Consider the following 24,051-nt stretch of genomic DNA (forward strand, 5'->3'; position numbering starts at 1 on the left):
ACTTTAAGGTGCATTCAGTCCTCTTTGTGACCTTCCTGCACCGAGGCTGACCCCTCACAAGACTGCCTGTGCTGGCGGTCTAAAACTCCATTACTAAGGCCTTATGCAGTGGTGATAGGGAGAGTTCGCTCAGAGGAAGTGTTGGGCCCACCCAAAGGAGGGAAGGCCTTTACTCCTTCATGCCCAATTGAATTAAGCATGCAGCCACAGGGGAAACTTAAGTGCTCAGACCGAGGAGGGGCTGAATTAAACCTTTTTCAGGACGAGAAAGAAGTTTTTTTCAAAAAATTCCCGTTTCGCTAGAGTTCAGGGAGCCTGCGCCAGCGGCCCAGTAACCACGGCGCCCCTACAGGAGGGCTGGACGGCTGCCGCGTTCCTCCGTTTTCCCAGAAGCCTCTGCGCGGCCTCACAGAGCTAAAAAGGCGGGAGCGAGGCCCAGCGGCTCCAGCTCTGGGGCTTTTGCTTTCGCTGGGTTAGTTGCTGTGGGGCTGCTCTGCCGGCCTCGCCTGGACGCTGACTCCCTGCGACTTAGCCCTGATCCTCAGGAAGGCAGGCCATCGAGGGTCCAGAGGCACCCGAGGCCTGGGGGTAGGGTGGGATAGCAATGTGGCCGCTACGGGTCTATACCCGCAAAAAGCGGGCGGGTCAGAGGCTCAATCTCACCCCGACGCCAGACCTAGGCTCTCCCGCGAAGGCGGAGGCCCCACCAGGTACAGGCTCAAGGCTCGCCCACCGTAAGCTCAGCCAAGCTGCTCTGCGGGATGGTACCTGGGGCGGGCGGCGGTGCTAGGCCTCGGGCCCAGGACCCCCTCAAGACGGTGGGTGGGTGTCTTGCCCTGAAACGTGCCGCCCTCTCTCAGGTTCGACGAGAAAAGGCAAGGTGCACGGCTTGTCGAAGATTGCAGAGAAAGCAGAGTGGAGCAGGCAGGGAAGTAGTGGCTCTGGGCTGCCCAGGTATGTAGGCTCCAATAACAGCCCCACCCTCGCTGGCTGCCTCAGAAAACTTCCAGCCGGATTTTCTGCTAGTAGCCTTTTATTCTAACAGTCAATGAACAAAACAAATACAGTACTCTGATTTTGCTCTTCTAAGAACATGGACCCCAAAATTTGACTTCAGGAAGATTTATTTTTAAAAAGGGGAAGGCTCGCCAATTTACGTAAAAGGAAGTGAGATAAATTGGTCGCTGAGCTGTAAGATTATTACACTGCATTTGGGTTTTGGTGCAAGTCACCACTCTGGTCCTTACTTCTTCCTAAAGATGTCCCTGAAGAGCCTTTCAGATTCTAAATAGTCTGAACTGTTTAGATGTGGAGAGCCAAATCCAGACGGTGCAAACTAATTATGTTGTTTGTTAGCCCTCGCTTAAGAGTTACAGGAGAGAAAAGTCTGCAAGAAAATAGGTCTAGTGAAGACACCCAGGATGAGAAGATTGCACCGTTGAGTGTATGTATGTTTCTCTTTTATTCCTTGGATACACTTAGTGTAGAGACTATCAGTACCTGATGTTATCTCCGGATGAAATAATAAAATGGGCCTTGTTCAGTGGATGTTAGATAGCTCGCCAATATTTTTACAAACACTGATGTGTATTTAGACAGGGCCTTGAATTTCTGACTTGGGTAGATTCATAGTCATGCATTTTTGTTTTTCTCTTTCCCTTAACACGTTTTTGGAGAAACGTCCATAATTGGTGAATTTTCTGTATGACAAATACAAAATGTTACTTAATAACTCCTTTTTTTCATGTTTTCCATTTGATTTTCTGTTAACATCTGGAAACATTCATTACTAAGGGTTTAATATGTTACAGAGCATTCTAATGTTTATTCATTAGAATAGTTTATAACTTCTTGATATGCTGTATTTAATATGAATTCTGTACTATATTTTAAAGCTGTACAGCACTAATTTAGGGAAACTCAGATTTTAAAAATTGCTTGTAACTCATCTGACTTTAACATTAAACTTCATAGTCAAGTTCCTTTTTTTTTTCTGGAGACATAGTCTTGCTCTGTCACCCAGGCTGGAGTGCGGTGGCACAGTCTTGGCTCACTGACTGCAGCCTCCGCCTCTTGGGTTCAAGCGATTCTCCTGCTCCAACCTCCTGAGTAGCTGTGATTACAGGCGCGTATCACCACCCAGCTAATTTTTGTATAGAGGGGATTTCTCCAGGTTGGCCAGGCTGGTCTCAAACTCCTGACCTCAAGTGATCCACCCACCTAGGCCTCCCAGAGTGCTGGGATTACAGGCATGAGCCATCGCACCTGGCCAAGTTCTATTTTTTTTTTAACTTAATATTTCTTTATAACATGTTTTTGGGGGAAGGCAGTTTCAACACAAGACATTTTTTAAAAAGGCTTTTAGCCCATGTTTTAACAGTGTAAAGTAGTCCTTGTAGAGTATTTATACTATGAAAAAATAGAGCTTTGAAAGTTTCTTCAAATTGTTATATGTTTCTGTTCCTTTTTTTCCTGTGCTTGAAAAAAAATTACAAGTTGTCTTATTGTATATTCCCATACATTAGTCTTCAAAAATATGACTTTTAGTGTCTTCATAGTGTTTTGTCTTGTAGATAGATATACTGTAATTTGTATTACTGTTTCCCTGTGGTTGGGAAATTGAGATTGTTTCCTAGGTTTTGCTGTTATTGATATCCAGACATTCTGTTACAGAAATTTTTTGTGTACCTCACATTGTTACCCTAAGATAAATACTTTGTAGTGGATCACAGGAGATCATGCTTCAAGTTTTTTATTCATGTTGATAAATCAGCACCATCTTACCTGAGACTTTTATATATATGTGTGTGTGTATATGTGAAATAGATAGATAGATAGATGAAAAGTAACATGGTTTTTACTTTTCATTTCTTGAATGCTGGGGAAGTTGATACTTTTTTTCTCAAATTATTGGCCATTTGTACTTTTTTGTTAAATGTCCATTAAATATTAAAGATAGTTATTCTTTTCTACACACATATATAATCAGTGTTTCCATATTTGTTTACTTGCCTTTAATTTTATTTCTAGTATTTTAGACTTACTAGTCTTTTCTTTTGATTTATATATTTGCCTCTATAGATGGAAAAAAAGCCCCTCCCCACTAGGCAACCAGAAAAACATTCACCTCTGTCTTCTATTTGCTGTCATCCCACAGTAGTTAGTTGACTAGCGTATTGTTGATTACAAGATATGTTCATAGTATTATAGTTTAATATTTATTTTTAGGTTTAATATTAAATATCAGATTACATCTGAACAATAAACTGAATGAATGTATTATATATATGAAACAAATACAAAGTTGATGTTTTCATTTTTCTAAAATAAATCAATGTACAAGATTATAATATAGAAATGGTCAATCTCATAATTTTGCTATAGCTTTAATTCTTATTTCACTTAGGAATCAGTTACTGATGACCTCCAGGTTGATAGTAGTTCATCAAATAGTGAACTAGTATCAGGTAAGACTGTCAGATGTGAACTCCCTCAGCTTTCTGTCTTTCCTCCAAACATAAGCATCCATCTGTATCTGTCCTCATCTTCCCATCTCAGTGGAAGAGGTGTCTTTTTCCTACTCCAAAGTGAATCCTTCTCACTGTGCTATAGATCTCATCCTTAAAGCCTTTAAGCACATGCCAGTAAATGTGAAATTACTTGTGATAAGTACTATAAAAGGGATTGACTTGAGTGTGATTAATTTGAGTTTATTGAGAGAAATTAGGGAAGACTTCCATGAGGAAATGGTAATTGAATTGAGATCTGAAGGAGAGTAGAAATTAACTATGCAGAGATGAGTAGAGAGAAATTCAGGCAGAGGGAAGCTCTAACATGGGACTAAGCATTATGCATTGAGTAACTGAAGAAGGCCGGTATGACTGCAGTACAGAGAGTAGGAGGAAATGTGAGTATAAGACAGGATTAGACAACCAGTTTGAGGCCCTGAATAGCTTTGTCTTCCATATCAGATATATTAATGTTTATATTTGGAGCAGCAGAAAGTCATTGAAGTCATTTTAATAGAGAATGATATGATCACTTTAGCTGCAGTGTGGAAGAAGGACTGGAAAGAATCAGGAGTGTAGTTAATAGGCTGTTCAAGTAGTTTAGTGGAGAAATAATGGCGCCTTCTAGGGTGGTGACATTGGAGATGGAAAAAAGGGTGCTGATGTGATGACTATTTGAGGTAATGAGACAGGATTTGGCAAATGAAGAGTGAAGGAGATGGAGGTGTCAAAGATGACTACTATTTCTGGCTTGTATAACTGGATACAAGGTAGTGTCATTCACTGAAAGAAAAACTGGTTTGAGGAAAAGACTAAAAATTCAGTTTTTAGTATATTAAGTTATGAGTGCATTTAAGATGGCTAAGTAGCAATATCCACCAGGTAGTTGGATATGGAGGGCTGGAGATAGAAATTGGTGAGCCATCTACATCTTGGCATAATCAAAGTTATTTTGAAAACAAGGATGCCACCAGCACATTGGAAATACAGAGGAATTCTTAAAAGCAAATGAGACAAAATTGATGAACATATCAAGAGCAAAAAAATAAAATAAAATAAAAAAACACTGCAGAGATAAAAGTATCCTAGAAATACTCTAAATCCTTGATCAGTAAATACAAAAGACTGTAATAAAAGAGATCTTGGCCAGGCGCCGTGGCTCACGCCTGTAATCCCAGCACTTTGAGAGGCCGAGGCAGGTGGATGACTTGAGGTCAGGAGTTCTACACCAGCCTGGCCAAAATGTTGAAACCCCGTCTCTACTAATAATACAAAAATTAGCTGGGCATGGTGGCAGGCGCCTGTAATCCCAGCTACTTGGGAGGCTGAGACAAGATAATCACTTGAACCCGGGAGGCGGAGGTTACAGTGAGCCAAGATTGTGCCATTGCACTCCAGCCTGGGGGACAAGAGCGAGACTTCGTCTCAAAAAAAAACAAAAAGAGAGATCTTGAAGGAATTGTCAAGGTGATGGATTAAGAACTACATTTGAAATATCTGGTCCCTTTGTCATTGTCCCCTTCTTATACTGGAAACTCTGGCAGCTACCAGTGCCTGCTGCCAGGAGAAAACCCTGAGAATTACTCCTAAGCAAAGTGAACTATCAGGGGGGCTGGCTCTTAAGAGTCAAATGTTGGGGCAGAGTTGATAAACAGAGGAGAGTCTGAAGTAACTGCATATTGCCACAAGGATAGCAGAGGAAGAAAAAAGTAAAACAGGTAGTCAGTTCTTCTGTTTGTTAACTCCATAATAAAGTTAGTATGGCTCTCTGAACCATGAGACTTCTGATACAGCAGACTTCCACTGTGGACACTGGCCAGACAGGGCAGTGCCCCCATGTAACCTACAGTATGTAAAAAATACAGGACATCCCTACCTAGAACACAAGTTCCCAGAATGTCTCATCACTCTTCCGAAATCTCCAGAAGCAAGCCACTGTTTCAGAATTTTTACTTACTGCCATATAAACAGATTCTCAGAGACATGAATAAGGCAACCAGGAATATCCAGACTTTTGAAGAAAACCAGTTCCATGGAAAAGAGGCAACAAATGCAACAAACAGAACTAACATTTGAGGAAATGGCACAAAACTAAGTATCTCTAGATACAAGAGGCCACTGAATCCATAATATAGCAGGCTGCTATGAAAAAAATTATAGTCCCTGGGAACAAAAATATTATCAAATTAAAAACTTAACCAAGGAGTCTAATTGGAATTAATTCAACTAAAATTAGTGAGCTAGAAAATAGACTAGAGGAATATTTCCTAGAATGCAGTGCAAAAGAACATAGGAGGTGCTCAGGAAATGCTTTTCTCTCCTTCTTCCTCTCCCTTCTTTGCCTTATTAACTTTTTCAAAAATAAATTCAAGAGCCATTTCTCCTGGGAAGCCTCTTCTGACTTCTCTTTTTCTAGGTGACTTGTTCTATCCTGGTAGTTCTGTGGCACTCTGTATACTTCTGTCAAAAGACTCAAAACCACAGTGTAATTGTTTTTGTCTGTCTTTAACTCTTGAAAAAGAGGAAAATGACTCTAAAGCCATTGAAAATTAGCACTATCTTTTATCTTCCTCTCTCATGCTTGGAATACAGTTTCAAAGATAATACAGGTTCAAATAATTGTTGAATGTCTCAAATGCTTGTTGGATGGGTTTTGTACTCTATTTAGAGAAAATACCATTTAACCATAATCAGCATTTTCTAAAATCATAGTTTAAATATATGAGAAATGTCCTTGATTACTAGGTTTATCAAGTTGACATGTGAAAGGTATAAGGAAATAGAAAATAAATTGTCTCTAACTTACAAACTGCTTGTATTCTAAAAGTTCATTTGCTGATATTTGAAATTTGAAATACTTTTTCCCATAATAAAACACTGTGATGGGCCAAGTTTTGAGCAGCCCACAGAATTCTAGTTAACCTATGATTTGTTGTTTTAATTCTACCTTGGAATCTAGTAACTTTATAACACATTGAAAAATTAATTATGGACTTTATATTTAATGTTGAAGATTGAATACACATTTCTCTTTTCTGAAACCCTACTAAAATATTAATAAAGGCATAAAAATGTTGTAAAGCCATAGGTTCAAAGAAGAGACCTCAGCTGCCAAGAGATAATTAATGAAAGTTTGGAATCTGGAAGGTAGATTAATGAATTATAATTGACCTAACAGATCTTAAAAAAAAAAAAAAAAAAAAAAAAAGCTGAAAACTAGGTGTCTAGAGACAAACCAAGAAACAAACTAATTCAGGCTAAAGGTTCAGGAATTAGAGGTATTACATATTCCTGGAGGAAATATGTAAAATAAGATGTTTTGGAATCTTCAAAAGTAACAGTTAGATGCTTTCTTTGACCCTTTCCTTAACACACTGTGGCCAGGAAACTGCTTCTTCCCACCCTGGTAGTCTAAGACATTGAAGCAGAGGGTCTGGATTCAAGGATACTGTACTGAAAACTATCAGTGGCCGGGGAGGAAAGGGAATTAAGTGAAAGTCTGTATATTTTGATGTGAAATCCCCAGACCCATTATGCATTCAGGCAAATACACTCCAACTAGAAGATTAAAGGATTCCTCTTTTGGAAACTTCTGTGCCCAGGAGAAGACTGTGGAATCTGCGTTCTGTTAGTATGGCCTGGTCCCCGTCTAAATACTCTTCAGTGAAATCCACTTCTTCCTATGCCCCAGTTATGATGCCATTTTGGTACCTCATTCTTGAACATTCAAGAATTACCAGACATTTTAAGTAAACATTTAAAGTAATAGATACTAAATAAAAGAAACTTGAAGGGCAACAATACAAGAAAAAGAAATCTTTTAAAAAGCCAGTTTCATTAATATCCTCAGGATGATGAAAAAATATTGTGTCCATGAAACAAGTGCAGTCTCCTATAAAAAGCATTCAGAACAAAAAATTCATTAAAAAATAAAAATATGAAATCAGAAAACATTCTGTAGAATTGGATGATAAATTTAAGGAAATATTCCAAAAAGTTGAACAAACATGAAAGAGAAGATAAAGGATAGAAATAGTGTCAGTCGGGACACAACTCCATAAGTCTACAAAAAAACCCACTGATTGTACACTTTAAAAGGGTACGTTTTTGCCAGGCACGGTGGCTTGTGCCTGTAATCCTAGCACTTTGGGAGGCCGAGGTGGGTGGATTGCCTAAGCCTAAGAGATCGAGACCAGCCTGGGCAACATGGTGAAACCCTGTCTCTACTAAAATACAAAAAATTAGCCGGGCTTGGTGGTGTGCACCTCTAATCCCAGCTACTCGGAATTTTTGAGGCAGGAGAATTGCTTGAACCTGGGAGGCAGAGGCTGTAGTGAGCCAAGATCGCACTATTGCACTCTAGCCTAGGCGAGAGAACGAGACTCCGTCTCAAAAAAAAAAGGGGGTGAGTTTTATGGCATGTGAATTATATCTCAATAAAGTTGTTATTTTAACAAGAAAAATAATTAGAAGATGAGTCCAATGATTCTAACATCTAAAAAACAGTAGTTCAGACATTATAAACAGAAGGAAAATTATTAAACACACAAAGCTAGAAATTTTCCTGGAATTAAAAATGTTCATGAGTATATTTACTGAAAGAGCCATTCAAATTCTGAATATGAACAGAGATACTGAGAGCCAAATTTGGACAGTGCAAACTGCGCTCACCCCAATAAATGAAAAAAAACCACACCAAGTTACAACATTATATAATTTTTAAATCCTCAAGATAGAGAAATTTATTAGTTTTCCAGAGAAAAAAAATCAGTTGCAATAAGCAATCAAGAATATCAATGGCATTGGACTTCTGAAGAACAACTACAGAAGGTAGAATGTGGTGGGGAGAAAAATATATTCAGAATTCTGGAGAACACTGATTTTGCAGAGTCAAAATGGACTCCCATTCAAGAGTTGTCCTGGGTTTCAACACTGATTATGCCATCCACGTACCAAGAAGGTATGGAAAGGTATATTACTCATATTACTCATATATTACTCATATAAAGTCATCTTTCTCCCGCCTTTCTCGGGAGAAAGATGACTCCAAGCAGGACTGCAAATGACTTGAGAATGAAGGGGAAGGAGACCTGGCCTGGAGTTTTCATGATGTTTAGAGGATTGGACCAGGTTGAGGTTTCCTGTGCATGGTTTGAACTTGCTACCATTGCCAAAAGATGGACCACCAAGGCTCTCTTGTCACCCAGATGTGAGGTGGGAAGGGGAAGAGGGAACAGTGAGATTTAAAAGCTGTCACACATCAAAAAAATTGAATCAGTCTCTTAAATATACTAACCTAGAATTCTTACCCAGCCAAACTGTCACTCAAGTGTTAGGATAAAGGAATTTTTAGACACATCTTCTTTGTACCTTTTCTCGGAAATGAAGCAGATGTTCCAAGAAAACCAGGAAATAAATCAATAAAGAAGAAATCATGGGATCTAGGAATCAAAGGCTCTTATCTAATACAGGAAATATGTGAATTTCTTAGGATAATGGTAAAGGGAAATCCTAAGAAGACAACTGTGTAGGATGTATAGAGGACTAACAGTCCAAATTTGAGCAAATGGATTGAGATCTCCAATAGCTATACTTTTTTAAAAAAGAAGAAAAGAAAGAAGAGGGAGAGAGGGAGGAAAATAAAAAATAGATAACCTGGCGTTTTCTTTTTTTTAAGTATTTTAAAGTATTTTTAAAGTATTGAAATTTAAACTCTTGGAAAAAGTTGGAACAAGGCCGGTTGCCGTGGTTCACGCCTGTAATCCCAGTACTTTGGGAGGCCAAGGTGGGTGGATTACTTGAGGTCAGGAGTTCCAGACCAGCCTGGCCAACATGACAAAATCCCATCTGTACTAAAAGTACAAAAAATTAGCCAGGCTTAGCAGCTTAGCAGTAGTAATCCCAGCTACTCAGGAGGCTGAGGTGGGAGGATCAGTTGAGCTTGGGAGGCAGAGGTTGCGGTGACCCAAGATCCTGCCACTATACTCCAGCCTGAGTGACAGAGTGAGACTCTGTCTCAAAAAGAAATAAAAAAAAAGTTGGAACAAAATAGTACTTAGTATTAATAATAAAGTACTTAGAAAACAAATTTTAAAATTAGGTAACAACTCAAAAGAAAAGAAATTGTAGGAAAAAGGTGATGAATGTGGCTCACGGTATAGGGCTTGGCTACAAGTATATTTGAATAGTCATAATAATAGAAACATTGAATGCATTTAATTTAGAAATGTAAAGGAGGTGCCTATCAAAAGAAACCATTAATAGAGTTGAAAGGAATTGTCTCTAGAGGGTAGAAAATTATGATGGGGTGATATGAGACAAGAGATTGCAGTTTTTGCTATAAGCTTTGTAGAACTATTTGTCAGTTTGACAATGAACAATTTGATAAAAATATATTTTTAAATCGCATTTACATTTCTAACTTGTGACACCAGGGACAGCCTCCCACTGATACAACATTAACATTTATTATTTTTTCTACTCAACTACCTAGATGGTGGGCTTTCCTTATTTCTGAGCCCAGCTTGAGTTCTGGGGCTTAGTGTTAAGGATAGCTCAGCTATGAGGGGTATTCATTAAATTTTGAGGAATGGAAGGCAGGATAGATATAACATGTGGATGGGAAGGATGAAGACAGTGTGAGAAGGATAAAAGCTAGGACAGGGACAGGACACTCTAGGGCAGTTGGAGAAGGGAAAGCAAAGGATGCTCAGAGAGACAGCCTACTACTCTTGACAGTGGAGGATATGGAGAAGGATGGTAGATTGAGTCAGTCAATTTAAGTGTTGCAGTGGCAGCTGGAAAAGATGTCCAGGTAGAAAACAGTTCTCATTTTTAACAAGGGAGTTGGCATAGGAGAAAAAGTTGCAGTGAGGTCTTGGGAGGAAGGACAAAGAGTTAGTTGTCTGAGGTAGGTAATGGATGAGCAGAGATAGGTGTAAGTTAGTTCCAGGGCAGGAAATAATAGGTTTTCAGAACAATGCTCCCGTTTGATCTCTTATTCACCACCCCTGACCCCCACAACTAGTTTCTATCAGTGTTGATCTCTATCTTGTCATATTGGAAATGTTTAATAAATGCAGAGCACATTTTCCCTTTTCTTACCAAATCTCTGGTTCTCCTCAACTTTTAGTACTATGTTCTGTCACCATCATTTGTTGGACAGTTCTTCATTCTAGTCCACTCCCATAGGAATGACTTTAAGACCTCTGAGTCTGGGAAGATTCTCTGTTCAAATATATTGTTCATTTTCTTATTGAGGATTTGTTTTCTTATTGAGTTTTCACAGTTCTTTATATTCTGGTTTTTCATGTTTTTTTTTTTTTTTTTTTTTTTTTGTAGAGACAGGGTTCCACTGTGTTGTTCAGGCTGGTCTCAAAACTCCTGGGCTCATATGATCTTCTCACCTTGGCATACCAAAGTGCTGTCTTTACAGGCATGAGCCACTGTGCCGAGCCAGTTCTTTACATTCTGGATTTCAGTCCATTTGCAAATGTTTTCTCCCTATCTGTAGCTTGTCTTTTTTTTTTTTTTTTTGAGACGGAGTCTCACTCTGTCGCCAGGCTGGAGTTCAGTGGCCAATCTTGATCTTGGTTCACTGCAACCTCCACCTTCTGGGTTCAAACGGTTCCCCTGCCTCAGGCTCCCAAGTAGCTGAGACTACAGGCACATGACACCACGCCCAGCTAATTTTTGTATTTTTGGTAGAGATGGGATTTCACCATGTTGGCCAGGATGGTCTCTATCTCTTGACCTCGTGATCTGCCTGCCTCGGTCTCCCAAAGTGCTGAGATTACAGGCATGAGCCACTGCACCCAGCCTATAGCTTGTCTTTTAATAGTTTCTTTTGAAGGGAAGTTTTAAATGTTGCTAAAGTCCAAATTATCGGTGCTATTGTTTTATGAATCTTTTTTAGTGTTAAATAAAAAAATTCTTCACATAACTCGGTGTTACAATTTTCTCCTTTTTTTTTTTTGAGATGGAGTTTCACTCTGTCACCAAGGCTGGAGTGCAATGGTGCAATCTGGCTCACTGCAAGCTCCGCCTCCCGGGTTCATGCCATTCTCCTGCCTCAGCCTCCTGAGTAGCTGGGACTAAAGGCACCCGCCACCACACCCGACTAATTTCTTTTTGTATTTTTACTAGAGATGGGGTTTCACCATGTTAGCCAGGATGGTCTCGATCTCCTGACTTCACGATCCACCCGCCTCAGCCTCCCAAAGTGCTGGGATTACAGGCTTGAGCCACTGCACCCGGCTTCTCCCTTTTTTTTTTTTAAAGAAGTTTTAGAGTTTTAGGAGTTACATTTAGATCTATGATGCATTTAGAGTTAATTTCTTTCCATGATGGAAGGTATGAGTGCAAGTTTTATTTTTTTGTTTTTTTCATACGGGTACCTAATTGTTCCAGCACATTTTGTTTAAAAGACTATCCTTTGTCCACTGAATTGCCTTTACATATTGGTCAAAAATCAGTTGCTTATCTATGTGTGAGTCTATTTCCATGCTCTCTTATTAAATTATTTTAATCTATTTGTGTATGTGTAGGCTCATTGTTTTTTAGATGAAATAACTAGAATCACACTTTCCTCGGCTAGTTAGCTTACAATTAATTAGTGGGTTGCTTATATATAAAACTTAAATTTTGCCTGGGCATGGTGGCTCATGCCTGTAATCCTAGCACTTTGGGAGGCCGAGGCAGGTGGATCATGAAGTCAGGAGTTCAAGACCAGCCTGGCCAACATGGTGAAACCCCATCTCTACTAAAAATACAAAAAAAAAAAAGAAAAAAAATTAGCCAGAATGGTGGCACATTCCTGTAATCCCAGCTACTTGGGAGGCTGAGGCAGGAGAATTGCTTGAACCAGGACCCAGGAGGCGGAGGTTTCAGTGAGCCGAGATCACACTACTGCACTCCAGCCTCGGCTATAGAGTGAGACTTGGTCTCAAAAAAAAAAAAAAAAAACTTAAATTTTTGAACCAAAAATCACAACTGACCCCAAAGTAGAGAAAAGGAGTAAGTTGTAAAACTTTGAAAAACAACAAAAGAGGATTATAACAAATTTATCACCATCAAAAATAGAATGATTGTCCAAGATCAAATTAAAATAGTTAAAAATATTATGCCTTTTTAGTGGTATGTAGAAGCAGTTTTATGTTCTAGTAATAATATATAACTAAGTATGTACATTTCCATACATTTCAATTTTTAGGATTCACATCTGTTTTGTATCAAAACATTTATCCATTTTGTTTGTTCCTTTATTCTACAGGATTAAGTTTGCACCATGGTATGGCCAGTTCTCCTCTGAGCTATTCAGTAACAGACTCTTATGCAGAATACAAGAGTTTTGAAGAGAGCTTTCCATCACCTGAACTGTTCAGAAAATCAGATTATTTAGGTGAGAAAGTAATTCCAACCTTAAATTGCTCTACTATAGAAATTACTCCTTTGTCCACAAATCCTCCAATGAATAAACGTCCCTTTCGAGAAGGCATACTCCTCTTCCTCACCAACACCTCACTTCCCTGACCATTACCCGTTGTGTTTCATTCCTAGTCACATATGACTAATACAGCAAAAGCCCTCAGATCAAGGAAGAATGAAGAAATGTCATTTAGCATTTATATGTAATGCACATCCAATTATTAATCAATTTTGCACCTAATGAATGTATACTTATTCCCTTGAACCATATGTTATCTTTTTTTTCCTGTTCTTATCTTACTTTTCAGCAAATAACTTAAGTGTTAGCTAGGCCAAGTCCCTGCTTGAATTTTGTCCACAAATTAAGAGTTATTTACATTTATTATACATATAAATATAGCCTTTGGTTAATGATGGCAGATCAAATACATGCCTTACTGTACAATCTTACAATGGCAGAAAACAGCTTTTTCTTTAAAGTAATACATTCATAAGGACAAAGATAATTGGAAAAAAGAAAAGTACGAAGTTTGGAAGGTTAATCAGATGGTCTGATACAGCAGACCTAAGAAGGCGGAGTCCTAAACCAACAATGTGAATACCCCAGAAACAAGCCAATTTGCACTATAGTGTCACAGAAAAGCTCATAATTTGATTGTGCCAAATACTTGTAAATAGATGTCAAAAACATGAAAGATGTGGTTAACTGCTCCTTTCCTGCTCAAAGGGAGCCTGTAGAGTTATACTTTAGAATATTTTGAAACAGGGACTCCAGACTGGAGAATACTAGGTACTGTTAATAGCAGGGATACTGTGGTATTTTGAAATGTCAGTCCCAATTATTCATTTCTCTGTAGTATTATATTTATACCCTCATAATGGGTGGAGTGTACTTTTCTACTCTCTGGCTTTGGGATTGGCCATGTCACTTGCTTTCTGCAACAAACACAATTTAAGAAAAGCTTTCAAATTGCTTAAGTGGTTGGGCTTGTCTTCTTGCACTTTTGCCATTATCATGAGAATGTATCCTAATTAGCTTCTGCCTCTCTCGTGGAACCCCAGAATGAGAATTACAGAGTGGAACAGCCCAGGCAACCAACTCACTTTAGAGAGCTGCCCCAGCTGATCTGCAGACTTGTAATCTGAGTTACCTGAGCCAACTAATAGACATGGAAACAAAAAATAAATGCTTTTCATTTTGTGCCACTGAGATTTTGTGGTTGTTTATTAAACAGCCAAAGCTGACTGCTGCAGATAATGTACTGGATTTGGAAGAGGAAATTAAGTAAAAGTGTACATCCTAAATTATGGGATCTGCTCACCCAATGCTTATTTCCACCCTACCCCAGCAGCCCATTTTTCTTGTCAGCTTCCCAGACTTGAACCTTCTGTTGAGAAAATGACCGATTATTTTCTCAGGAACTGAGTACCCCAGAAGAAAATATCTAAAGATACTGACCTCAGGAGTCCTCAGTGAAACTGACCAGGCAGAAGACCCTACAGTGAAGCCAACTACGTGACAAGCCCCCCCTAGGCCATAGGGATACCACTTAGCCTTTTAGGACCCACTTTTAAATATGAACAGAGAGCCAAGGATCACCAGACTTCTGAGTAAAGCCTCTAACATTAAAAAGAGATATCAAAACAAAACAAAGTGTGAGAATGCTGTTGGCAAGATGTTGAAACAGGAAGCCATGGCTCTGCCTACTCCTTATGGGCACACCAACAGCAGTATATGGACCAGTTTCCTTTGTGAAAAATTCAGAAAACAGTAGACAGGCGCCTGCATCCTGGCAAGCATGGGGCCAGCCACATCAAAGCCAGTAGGACAATTTGAGACATCCTCACCATAATTCCTACTCCTAGCACAACATTATACAATTGAGAGGAAACCCATACCACAGTTTTCAGCTTCTCCCTGAGGGGAAGAGCAAGATAAGGGACTTGACAATACATCCAGTGTTCTGAATTCTCTGAGGAATGCCTGAGGGAACTGACTTCTGTCTTGCCTGTCTCAGAGTGCTGATAGGACCCAGCATACCCAAGGTGACTGGTGACTGCTGAGAATAAAGATGACAATTTGCTCTAGGACACAAACATTTGCCACATGCCCTCCACCTGGCTTAGTGCAGAGTGAGTTGGGGGGTGGGGGGAACAGATTCTGGCTTCTCCCTCGGGAGAGGAGTTGGACTGTGTGTCCATTGCAGCTTTTCAAGGGATGTTCTTGGGACTAGCTTCTGTCACACCTGTCTTAAAATGTTGACAGGATCTGACATATTCTAAATGCCTGGAGGCTGATAACAACAAAGATGGTGGTTTGGACTAGCACAAAGATTTGAGAGATCTCTGGGTAGGTTTATTTATAAGGGTCTTCTGTACAATGCCAGTCTGCAAGATTGGGAGAAGTGGATGTTTTTTCTAATGTATAGATGCTGATACCAAGAGTCAAGGAAAATTAAGAAGCAGGGAAACATGGTCCAAACAAAGGAACAAGATAAATCCCCAGAAACTGACCCTAATGAAATGGAGATATACAAATTTTCTGACAACTAGTTCAAAATAATCATTATGAAGATGCTCAACAAGCTGAGAAGAACAATACATGAACAAAATAAGAATTTCAACAAAAAGAAAGTTTTAAAAAGAACAAAATAGGTAATTTTGGTGCTGAATAATACTATCACTGAACTGAGGCCAGGCACAGTGGCTCATGCCTATAATCCCAATGCTTTAGGAGGCTGAGGTGGGAGGATCATTTGAGCCAAGGAGTTTGACGTTACAGTGAGCTGTGATTATGCTACTGTACTCCAGCCTGGGTGACAGAGCAAGACAGCTCTAAAAAAAAAATAAAAGAAAAATTCAGTAGAGCAATATAACAGCACACTAGCTCAAGAAGAATAAAGAATGAGTGAGCTTGAGGACAGGTCATTTTTAAAGACTCCAAAAGCAATTGCAAGAAAACAAAAATTGACAAATGGGACCTAATTAAACTGAAGAGCTTCTGCACAGCAAAATAAACTATCAACACAGTAAACAGACAACCTACAGAATGGGAGAAAATATTTGCAAACTATGCATCCAATAAAGATCTAATATCCAGAATCTATAAAGAATTTAAATCAGCAAGCAAAAACCAATCCTATTAAAAAATGGGCAGAGGGCATGAATATAAAGAAGACTAAAGAAGTATGTCTTCTTCTCATTAGAGAAATGCAAATCAAAACCACAATGAGATACCATCTCATACCAGTCAAGGTGGCTATTATTAAAAAGTCAACAAATAACATGTTTGTGAGATTGTAGAGAAAAGGGAAAGCTTATACACTGCTGGTACACAGAGGGAATGGGAATGTAAATTAGTTTAGCCAATATGGAAAGAAGTTTGCAGATTTCTCAAAGAACCTAGAACTATCATTTGACCCAGCAATCCTATTACTGGATATATTTCCAAAGGAATCATTCTATAAAGACACATGAACACATATGTTTGTTGCAACACTTTTCACAATAGCAGAGACATGGAATCAACCTAAATGCCCATCAGTGGTAGACTGGATAAAGAAAGTATAGTACATGTACACCATGGAATACTACACAGACATAAAAAAGAATGAAATCATATATTTTGCATCAACATGGATGCAGCTGCAGACTGTTATCCTAAGCAAATTAATGCAGGAACAGAAAACCAAATACGGTGTGTTCTAATTTATAAGTGGGAGCTAAACATTGAGTACACATGGACACAAAGAAGGGAACAGTAGACACTCGGGCTTACTTGAGGTTGGAGGGTGGAAAGAGGGTGAAGATTGAAAAACTACCTATTGAATACTGTGCTCACTATCTGGGTGACAAATCATTTGTACACCAAGCCCCAGTGACACACAGTTTACCCATGTAACAAACCTGCATGTGTACCTCCTATATCTAAAGTAAAATTTGGAAGAAAAATAAAGGTCATTTAGTATTATGCCATTAGTGAAGAAAAAAGAATGAAAAGATTGAAGAAATCCTAAGAGACTTGTGAGCCACTATCAATTAGACCAACATTTGCAATACGGGAGTCCCAGAGAAGAAGAGAGAAAGGACTTGAAAGTGTAATCAAAGAAATAGTGGCTAAAATCATCCCAAATCTGGGGAATTAAATGGACGTTTAGATCCAGGAAGCCCAAGGGATCCAAGTAGAAGGAATCCAAGAAATCCACACTGAGAAACATTATAATTGAATTGTCAAAAGCCATATACAAAGAAAAATTTGAAAGCAGCAAGTAAAAAGTGACTTGACATGTACAGGGGAGCCGCCATAAAACTATGAGTGGATTTCTCAGCAGAAACTTTACAGATCAGAGAGAATGGGATGATATATTCAAAGTGCTGAAAGAAAAATCAACCAAGAACAGTACACCCAGGAAAACAGTCTTTCAAAAATGGAGAGACAAGGAGTTTCCCAGACAAACAAAAGCTGAGGGAATTTACTACGACTAGACCTGCCTTACGAGAAATGCTGAAAGGAGTTATTTAAGTTGAAACTCAAGGATGCTAAACAGTAACATGAAAGTATAAAACTCATTGGTAAAGGTTAATATATAGATAAATACAGAATACAGTAATATTGTAATAGTAGTTTACTATTAAGCTCTTCAATTTAATTAGGTCCCATTTGTCAATTTTTGTTTTTGTTGCAATTGCTTTTAGAGTCTTAAAAAATGACCTGTCCTCAAGCTCACTAATTCTTTATAGTAGTTTACTATTACAATAGTAATGTAATAGTAATTGTAATACTGTACAGAATACAGTAATATTGTTATAGTAGTATACCAGAATTAAATCACTTTTAGTTCTAATATACGAGTTAAAAGATAAAAATGTCAAAAACTAACTGAAAATGTTAATAATACAACTAAAATATATAAATTGTGACATGAATAAAGTGCGGGAGAGGGAGAAGTATAAGTGTAGTTTTTGTATGCAATTGAAATTAAGTTATCAGCTTAGACAGTTACTATATAAGATTTTACATAAGCCCCATGGTCAACACAAACAGAATTCCTATGGAAGAATCATAAAAGAAGAAAAAGAAAACCTTTATCGATATATACAAAAAGCAATGGAACACAAAGGAAGACAGCACTAAAGGAAAAAGGGACAAAAGAATTACAAGACAGAAACAATTAGTGAATGACAATAGTTAAGTCTCTACCTACCAATAATTACTTTAAATAAGTTAAACTTCCCAATCAAAACACAGAGTGACTGAATGGATAAAAGAACAAGATCTAATGATGTGATGTCTACAGATGACCCTCTTTAGATTTGAGGATACATACACTAAAAATGGAGAGATGGAAAAAGATATTCCATACAAATGGTAACCAAAAGAGAGCAGGGGTGGCTATATTTGTGTCAGACAAGATAGACTTCAAATCAAAAACAGTCATGAGAGACAAAGAAGAACAAAAATAATAATAAAAAGGTCAATTCACCAGGAAGATGTACAGTTATAAATATGTATGCACCCAACATCAGCATCTAAATATATAAAACAGACATTGACAGAACTGAAGGGAAAAATAGTAATACAATAATCGTGGGATAATTCAATATAACCCACTTTTAGCAATGGATAGAACATTCAGACAGAAAACAGGTAAGCAAACGGCAGACTTGAACAGCGCTATAGACAACATGGACCTAATATGTATACAAAGCATTCTACCCAACAGTGGCAGAATATATATTTCTCTCATGCACAGATAGGACAGTCTCCATAATAGATCATGTTATGTCACAAAACAAGTCTTAACAAATGGATGATTGAAAACATACCAAGTATCTTTTCTGACCACAATGGAACAAAACTAGAAATCAGTAGTAGAAGGAATACTGGAAAATTCACAAATATGTGGAAATTTAACATACTCTTGAATAACCAGTGAGTCAAAGAAGAAATCAAAAGGGAAATTAGAAAATATCTTTGGACAAAAGCACAATATATTAAAACGTGGAATATAGCAAAAGCAGTACTGAGGGAATTTTATAGCAATAACTACATTTAAAAAGAAACATTTCAAATAAGCTAATGTTACACCTCAAGGAACTAGAAAAAAGAATGAACAGCCAAAAATTATCAGAAGGAAATAAAGTTTAGAGCAGAAATAAATGGAACAGAGAATCGAAAAAAATAGAAATCAGTGGAACTAAGAGTTGGTTTGTTGAAAGGACAAATTTGACAAACCTTTAGTTAGATTAAGAAAAAAAGAAGACTCAATAAAATTCAAAGTGCAAGATGAAACTTTATACCTGATGCCACAGAAACAAAAATAATCATGAGACTACCATGCCCAATTATAGGACAATAAATTGAATAACCTAGAAGGAAAGAAGAAATTCCTAGAAACATATAACCTATTAAGACTGAGTCACGAAGAAATATAAAATCTGGGCAGACCTATAACTAGTAAGGAGATTGAACAAGCAATCAAAAACCTTCCAACAAAGACAAGTTCAGGACCAGATGGCTTCACTGGTGAATTCTACCAAACATTTAAAGAATATTTAATTCCAGTTCTTATATATGGTCTTTATTAAACTATTCTTAAACTTAAACTCTTCTTAAAAATTAAAGAGGAGAAAACACTTTCAAACTAATTCTTTGAGGCCAGCATTACCCTCATATTAAAGTGAGGTAAATACTACAAGCAAAGACAATTATAAGACAATATCCCTGATAAACATAGATGTAAAAATCCTCAACAAAATACTAGCAATTCAAATTCATCTCTACATTAAAAGGATCATACACCATGACCAAGTGGCATTTATCCCTGGAATGGAAGGATGGTTCCAAATACAAAAATCAACTAAAGTGTAACACTACTTTAACAGAACAAAGGGTAACAATTACACAGTAATTTCAATAGATACAGTGAAAGGATTTGACAAAATTTAACATCTTTTATGATGAAAACTCTCAAACTAGGAACAGAAGGCAATTACCTCAACATAATAAAGACAGTATATGAGAAGCCCATAGCTAACATCATACTCAGTAGTAAAAAACTGAAAGCTGTTCCTCTAAGATCAGGAAGTATGCTGAATACTTTTATTCAGCATAGTCCTAGTCACAGCAATTAGGCAACAAAAAAATAAAAAGCGTCTAAATTGAAGTAAAATAATCTGTTTGTGCAGATGACATGATCTTATATGTAAAACACTCTAAAGACACCACAAGGCCGGATGTGGTGGCTCACACCTGTAATTCCAGCAGTTTAGGAGGCCGAGGCGGGCAGATCACATGAGATCAGGAGTTCAAGACCAGCCTGGCCAACATGGTGAAACCCCTTCTATACTAAAAATACAAAAATGAGCTGGGCGTGGTGGCAGGCGCCTGTAGTCCCAGCTACTCAGGAGGTTGAGGCAGGAGAATTGCTTTAATCAGGAGGTGGAGGTTGCAGTGGACCGGGTTCATGCCACTGCACTCCAGCCTGGGTGACAGAGCGAGACTCTGTCTAAAACACACACACACACACACACACACACACACACGCACACACACACACACATATTTGAATGATTAAATTAATTCAGTAAAATTGTAGATTATAAAATCAACATACGAAAATCAGTTGTGTTTCTATATACTAGCAATAAACTACCTGAAAAGGAAATAATCTCATTTACAATATCATCAAAAAGTATAAAATATTTACGAATAAACTTAAGAAGTAGAAGATATATATGCTGAAAAACAATGATGAATAAAATTTAAAAAGAAACGGACACACATCCCATGTTTATGAGTTGGAAGACTTAATATTGTTAAAATATCCATACACCCAAAGCAGTCTACAAATTGGATGCAATCTTTATCAAAATCTCAATGGCATTTTTTAATAGAAATAGTAAAGCAACCCTGAAGTGTATATGGAACTACAAAGAAGCTCAAATAGCCAAAATAATCTTGAGAAGAACAAAGTAGGAACATCATACTTCCTGATTTCAAAATACATTGTGATGCTATAGTAATTCAAACAGTATGGTACTGTCATAAGATAAATGAATCCATACGTATATGGCCAACTTATCTTTGACAGGATAGAGTGCCAAGAATACAAAATGAGGAAAGGATACTTTCTTCAACAAATGCTGTTGGGAAAACTGAATATCCACATACAAAGTAATGAAATTGGACATTGACACCTATACACAAGAATTAATTCAAAATGAATTAAATACTTAAATATAAAACTCCTAGAAGAAAACATAGGGGAAAAGCTTCATAACATTAGTCTTAGCAGTGATTTCATGGATATGATACCAAAAGTGTAGGCAACAACAACAGTAACAAGTGAGACATCATCACTTCTGCACAGCAAAAGCTTCTGAACAGCAAAAGAAACAATCAACAGAGTAAAGAGACAACATACCAAAATGGAAGAAAATATTTGTAAATCATATATCTGATAAAGGAGTAAATAACTAAAATGCATAAGGAACTCAAAACTGAATAGCAAAACTAAACAAAAAAGACAACCTGATTTAAAAAATAGACAAATAACTTGAATAGATATTTCTCCAAAGCAGCAGCAGCAATAGCCAACAAGTATATGCAAAAATGCTCAACATCATTAATCATCAGGAACAGGCAAATCAAAACCACAGTATCACCTCACACTTGTTAAAAGGGCTATTACCAAAAAACAAAAACAAAAGATAACAAATGTTGGCAAGGGTGTGGATAATTTAGAACCCTTGTACACTGTTGGTGGGAATGTAAAATGGCACAGCAGCTATAGAAACAGTATGGAGGTGTCTCTAAAAATTGAAAACAGAATGACCATGTGTTCCGTCAGTCCCTGTGTGAATATCCAAAATAATTAAAATCAGGATCTCAAAGAGATATTCGCACTCCCTTATTCACTGCAGCATTATTCATAGTAGCTGAGATGTGGAAAAAACCTTAATGTTTGTTGATAGATGAATGGATAAAGAAAATGTGATGTATAAATGCAATGGAATATTATTCAGCCTTAAGAAAGAAATCCTGCAATTTGTGATAGCACAGATGAACCTTGAGGACGTTATGTTAAATGAAATAAGCCAGTCACAGAAGGTCGAATACTTGATATTTCCACTTATATAAATTATCTAAAATAGCCAAACTCATAGAAGCAGAGAGTAGGATGATGTTTGACAGGATCTGGCAGGAAGGGAAAATTGGGAGTTGCTATCAATCCGTATTAAGTTTCACTTACACATGTAGGAGTGAGCTCTAGAGAGCTGCTATAGAATGCTGTGCCTTTAGTTAACAACACTGGATTGTACACTTAAAAGTTGGAGTGTAGATCTCATGTTAACTGCTCTAACTGTAAAAGGAATTTTAAAAATTAAAATGTTTAAACTTTTAAAATTTAAAAATCTCGAAACAAGGAAATTAAGTAGGAGGAAAAAGAATCAAAGAGAAATAGGAACAAGGAGAGGAAAATATTTTTTAAAATCTTCATTGAGATAAGAAAATATATATTTTATCCATTAAATAAGAATAGGATGCTATAAAAAAAGAGGCTGTTCTAAGAACAATGAAATGCAATAGCAGAATGGAAAACTCAGTAAAAGGATTAAAATATTAAGTTGAGATATACCAGAAAAAAAAATCGTAAGAAAAAAAGGAGGGAAAAAGAGGAGAAAATAAAGAAAAAAAGATTAAAATTTAGAGAAAAAAATATAAGAACAGTATATGAAATCCAACATCAAATAATAGGAGATCCAGGAAAAGATAATGGAAAAAAGGGAAGAAAATTATCAACAAATATTCAAGAACATTTTTTGAGCTATAAATTGTGAGTTTCTGGGTTAAAAGGACCATAGTGTGCCTAGTACAGTAGATGAAAAACACCAAGGCACAGCATTATGAAATTCTAAAACACCAGGGAGTGGAATAAATGGAATGGATTTATGCAATTTGGTAGTGTTTGAGATTAAATAGATTAAAAAATGTATACAGACCAGGAGTGGTGGCACACGCCTGTAATCAGCACTTTGGGAGGCTGAGGCGGGCGAATCACTTGAGGTCAGGAGTGTGAGACAAGCCTGGCCAACATGGCGAAACTCTGTCTCTACAAAAATACAAAAATTAGCCGGGCATGGTGGTGGGTGCCTGTAATCCCAGCTACTCAGGTGTCTGAGGCAGGAGAATCACTTGAACCTAGGAGGCGGAGGTTGCAATGAGCCGAGATCACACCACTGCACTCTAGCCTGGGCGACAGAGCAAGACTCTGTCTCAAAAGAGTGTGTGTGTGTATGTGTGTGTGTATGTATAAAACTAAACAGATGAGGAAAGGGACTTGTATTGACTCCAGGAAAAACAAAAGGTGGTTTTGATATACCACCAGAGTAAACAGCATTTTTATAACATTTTATCATCATATGTCTATATGAATATTGTTCTAACTTAATATATGATATAACACTATAGAGACAATGGGAGGGGTAGGAAAGGTGGGGATGGGCGAATATACAGGGAATAGTCTTATTGTTCCATAGTGGGAAATCACTAGAAAGCTTAAAACTGATATTAAGTAATAGCAGCTTATGTACAGTTTGTCCCTTGGTATCCATGGAGGTTGGTTCTAAAACCTCCCTTGGATACCAAAATCTGTGGATGCTGAAGTCCCTGATATAAAATGGCATGGTATTTACATGTAACCTATGCACATGCTGCTATATAGTTTAAATAATCTTTAGATTACTTATAATAATACAATGTAAATGCTATGTAAATAGTTGCTATACTGTATTGTTTAGAGAATAATGACAAGAAAAAAAAAGACTGTGTATGTTGAGTATGGATGCAATTTTTTCCTGAATATTTTCAGTCCATGGTTGGTTGAATCCACAAATGTGGAACTCATAGATACAAAGGGCTGACTGTATGTTATTTAGTGATGTGATTTTTAATGGTACATAGGTATAACATATATAAAACATAACAGGCAGCTCACATGTGTGCTACCTGTCTCTTAGATCAATAATCCTTATGGTGGAAAAGTCTAGAAAGGAAGGCAGGGTAAGAGAACCAGAATAAACCATAGATTATTTAGTATATTGATCTGTCAAA

At 37.5% G+C, this 24,051-nt stretch overlaps 1 protein-coding gene across 1 annotated transcript in view; it reads left to right on the forward strand.

Moving 5' to 3' along the window:
• The first annotated feature begins 446 nt into the window (after nucleotides 1-446).
• The window catches only part of MEIKIN (meiotic kinetochore factor), a 141,921-nt gene continuing 118,316 nt past the window's right edge, over nucleotides 447-24,051 (forward strand). Inside the window, exons 1-5 of the mRNA XM_030927588.1 lie at nucleotides 447-710; nucleotides 861-954; nucleotides 1,357-1,444; nucleotides 3,407-3,467; nucleotides 12,781-12,909. Coding sequence (XP_030783448.1) covers nucleotides 605-710; nucleotides 861-954; nucleotides 1,357-1,444; nucleotides 3,407-3,467; nucleotides 12,781-12,909 — 478 coding nt within the window. The 5' untranslated portion in view covers nucleotides 447-604. The remainder of the gene's footprint in view (nucleotides 711-860; nucleotides 955-1,356; nucleotides 1,445-3,406; nucleotides 3,468-12,780; nucleotides 12,910-24,051) is intronic.

The sequence above is a fragment of the Rhinopithecus roxellana genome, chromosome 3, assembly GCF_007565055.1.
Source record: "Rhinopithecus roxellana isolate Shanxi Qingling chromosome 3, ASM756505v1, whole genome shotgun sequence".
NCBI lineage: Eukaryota > Metazoa > Chordata > Mammalia > Primates > Cercopithecidae > Rhinopithecus > Rhinopithecus roxellana.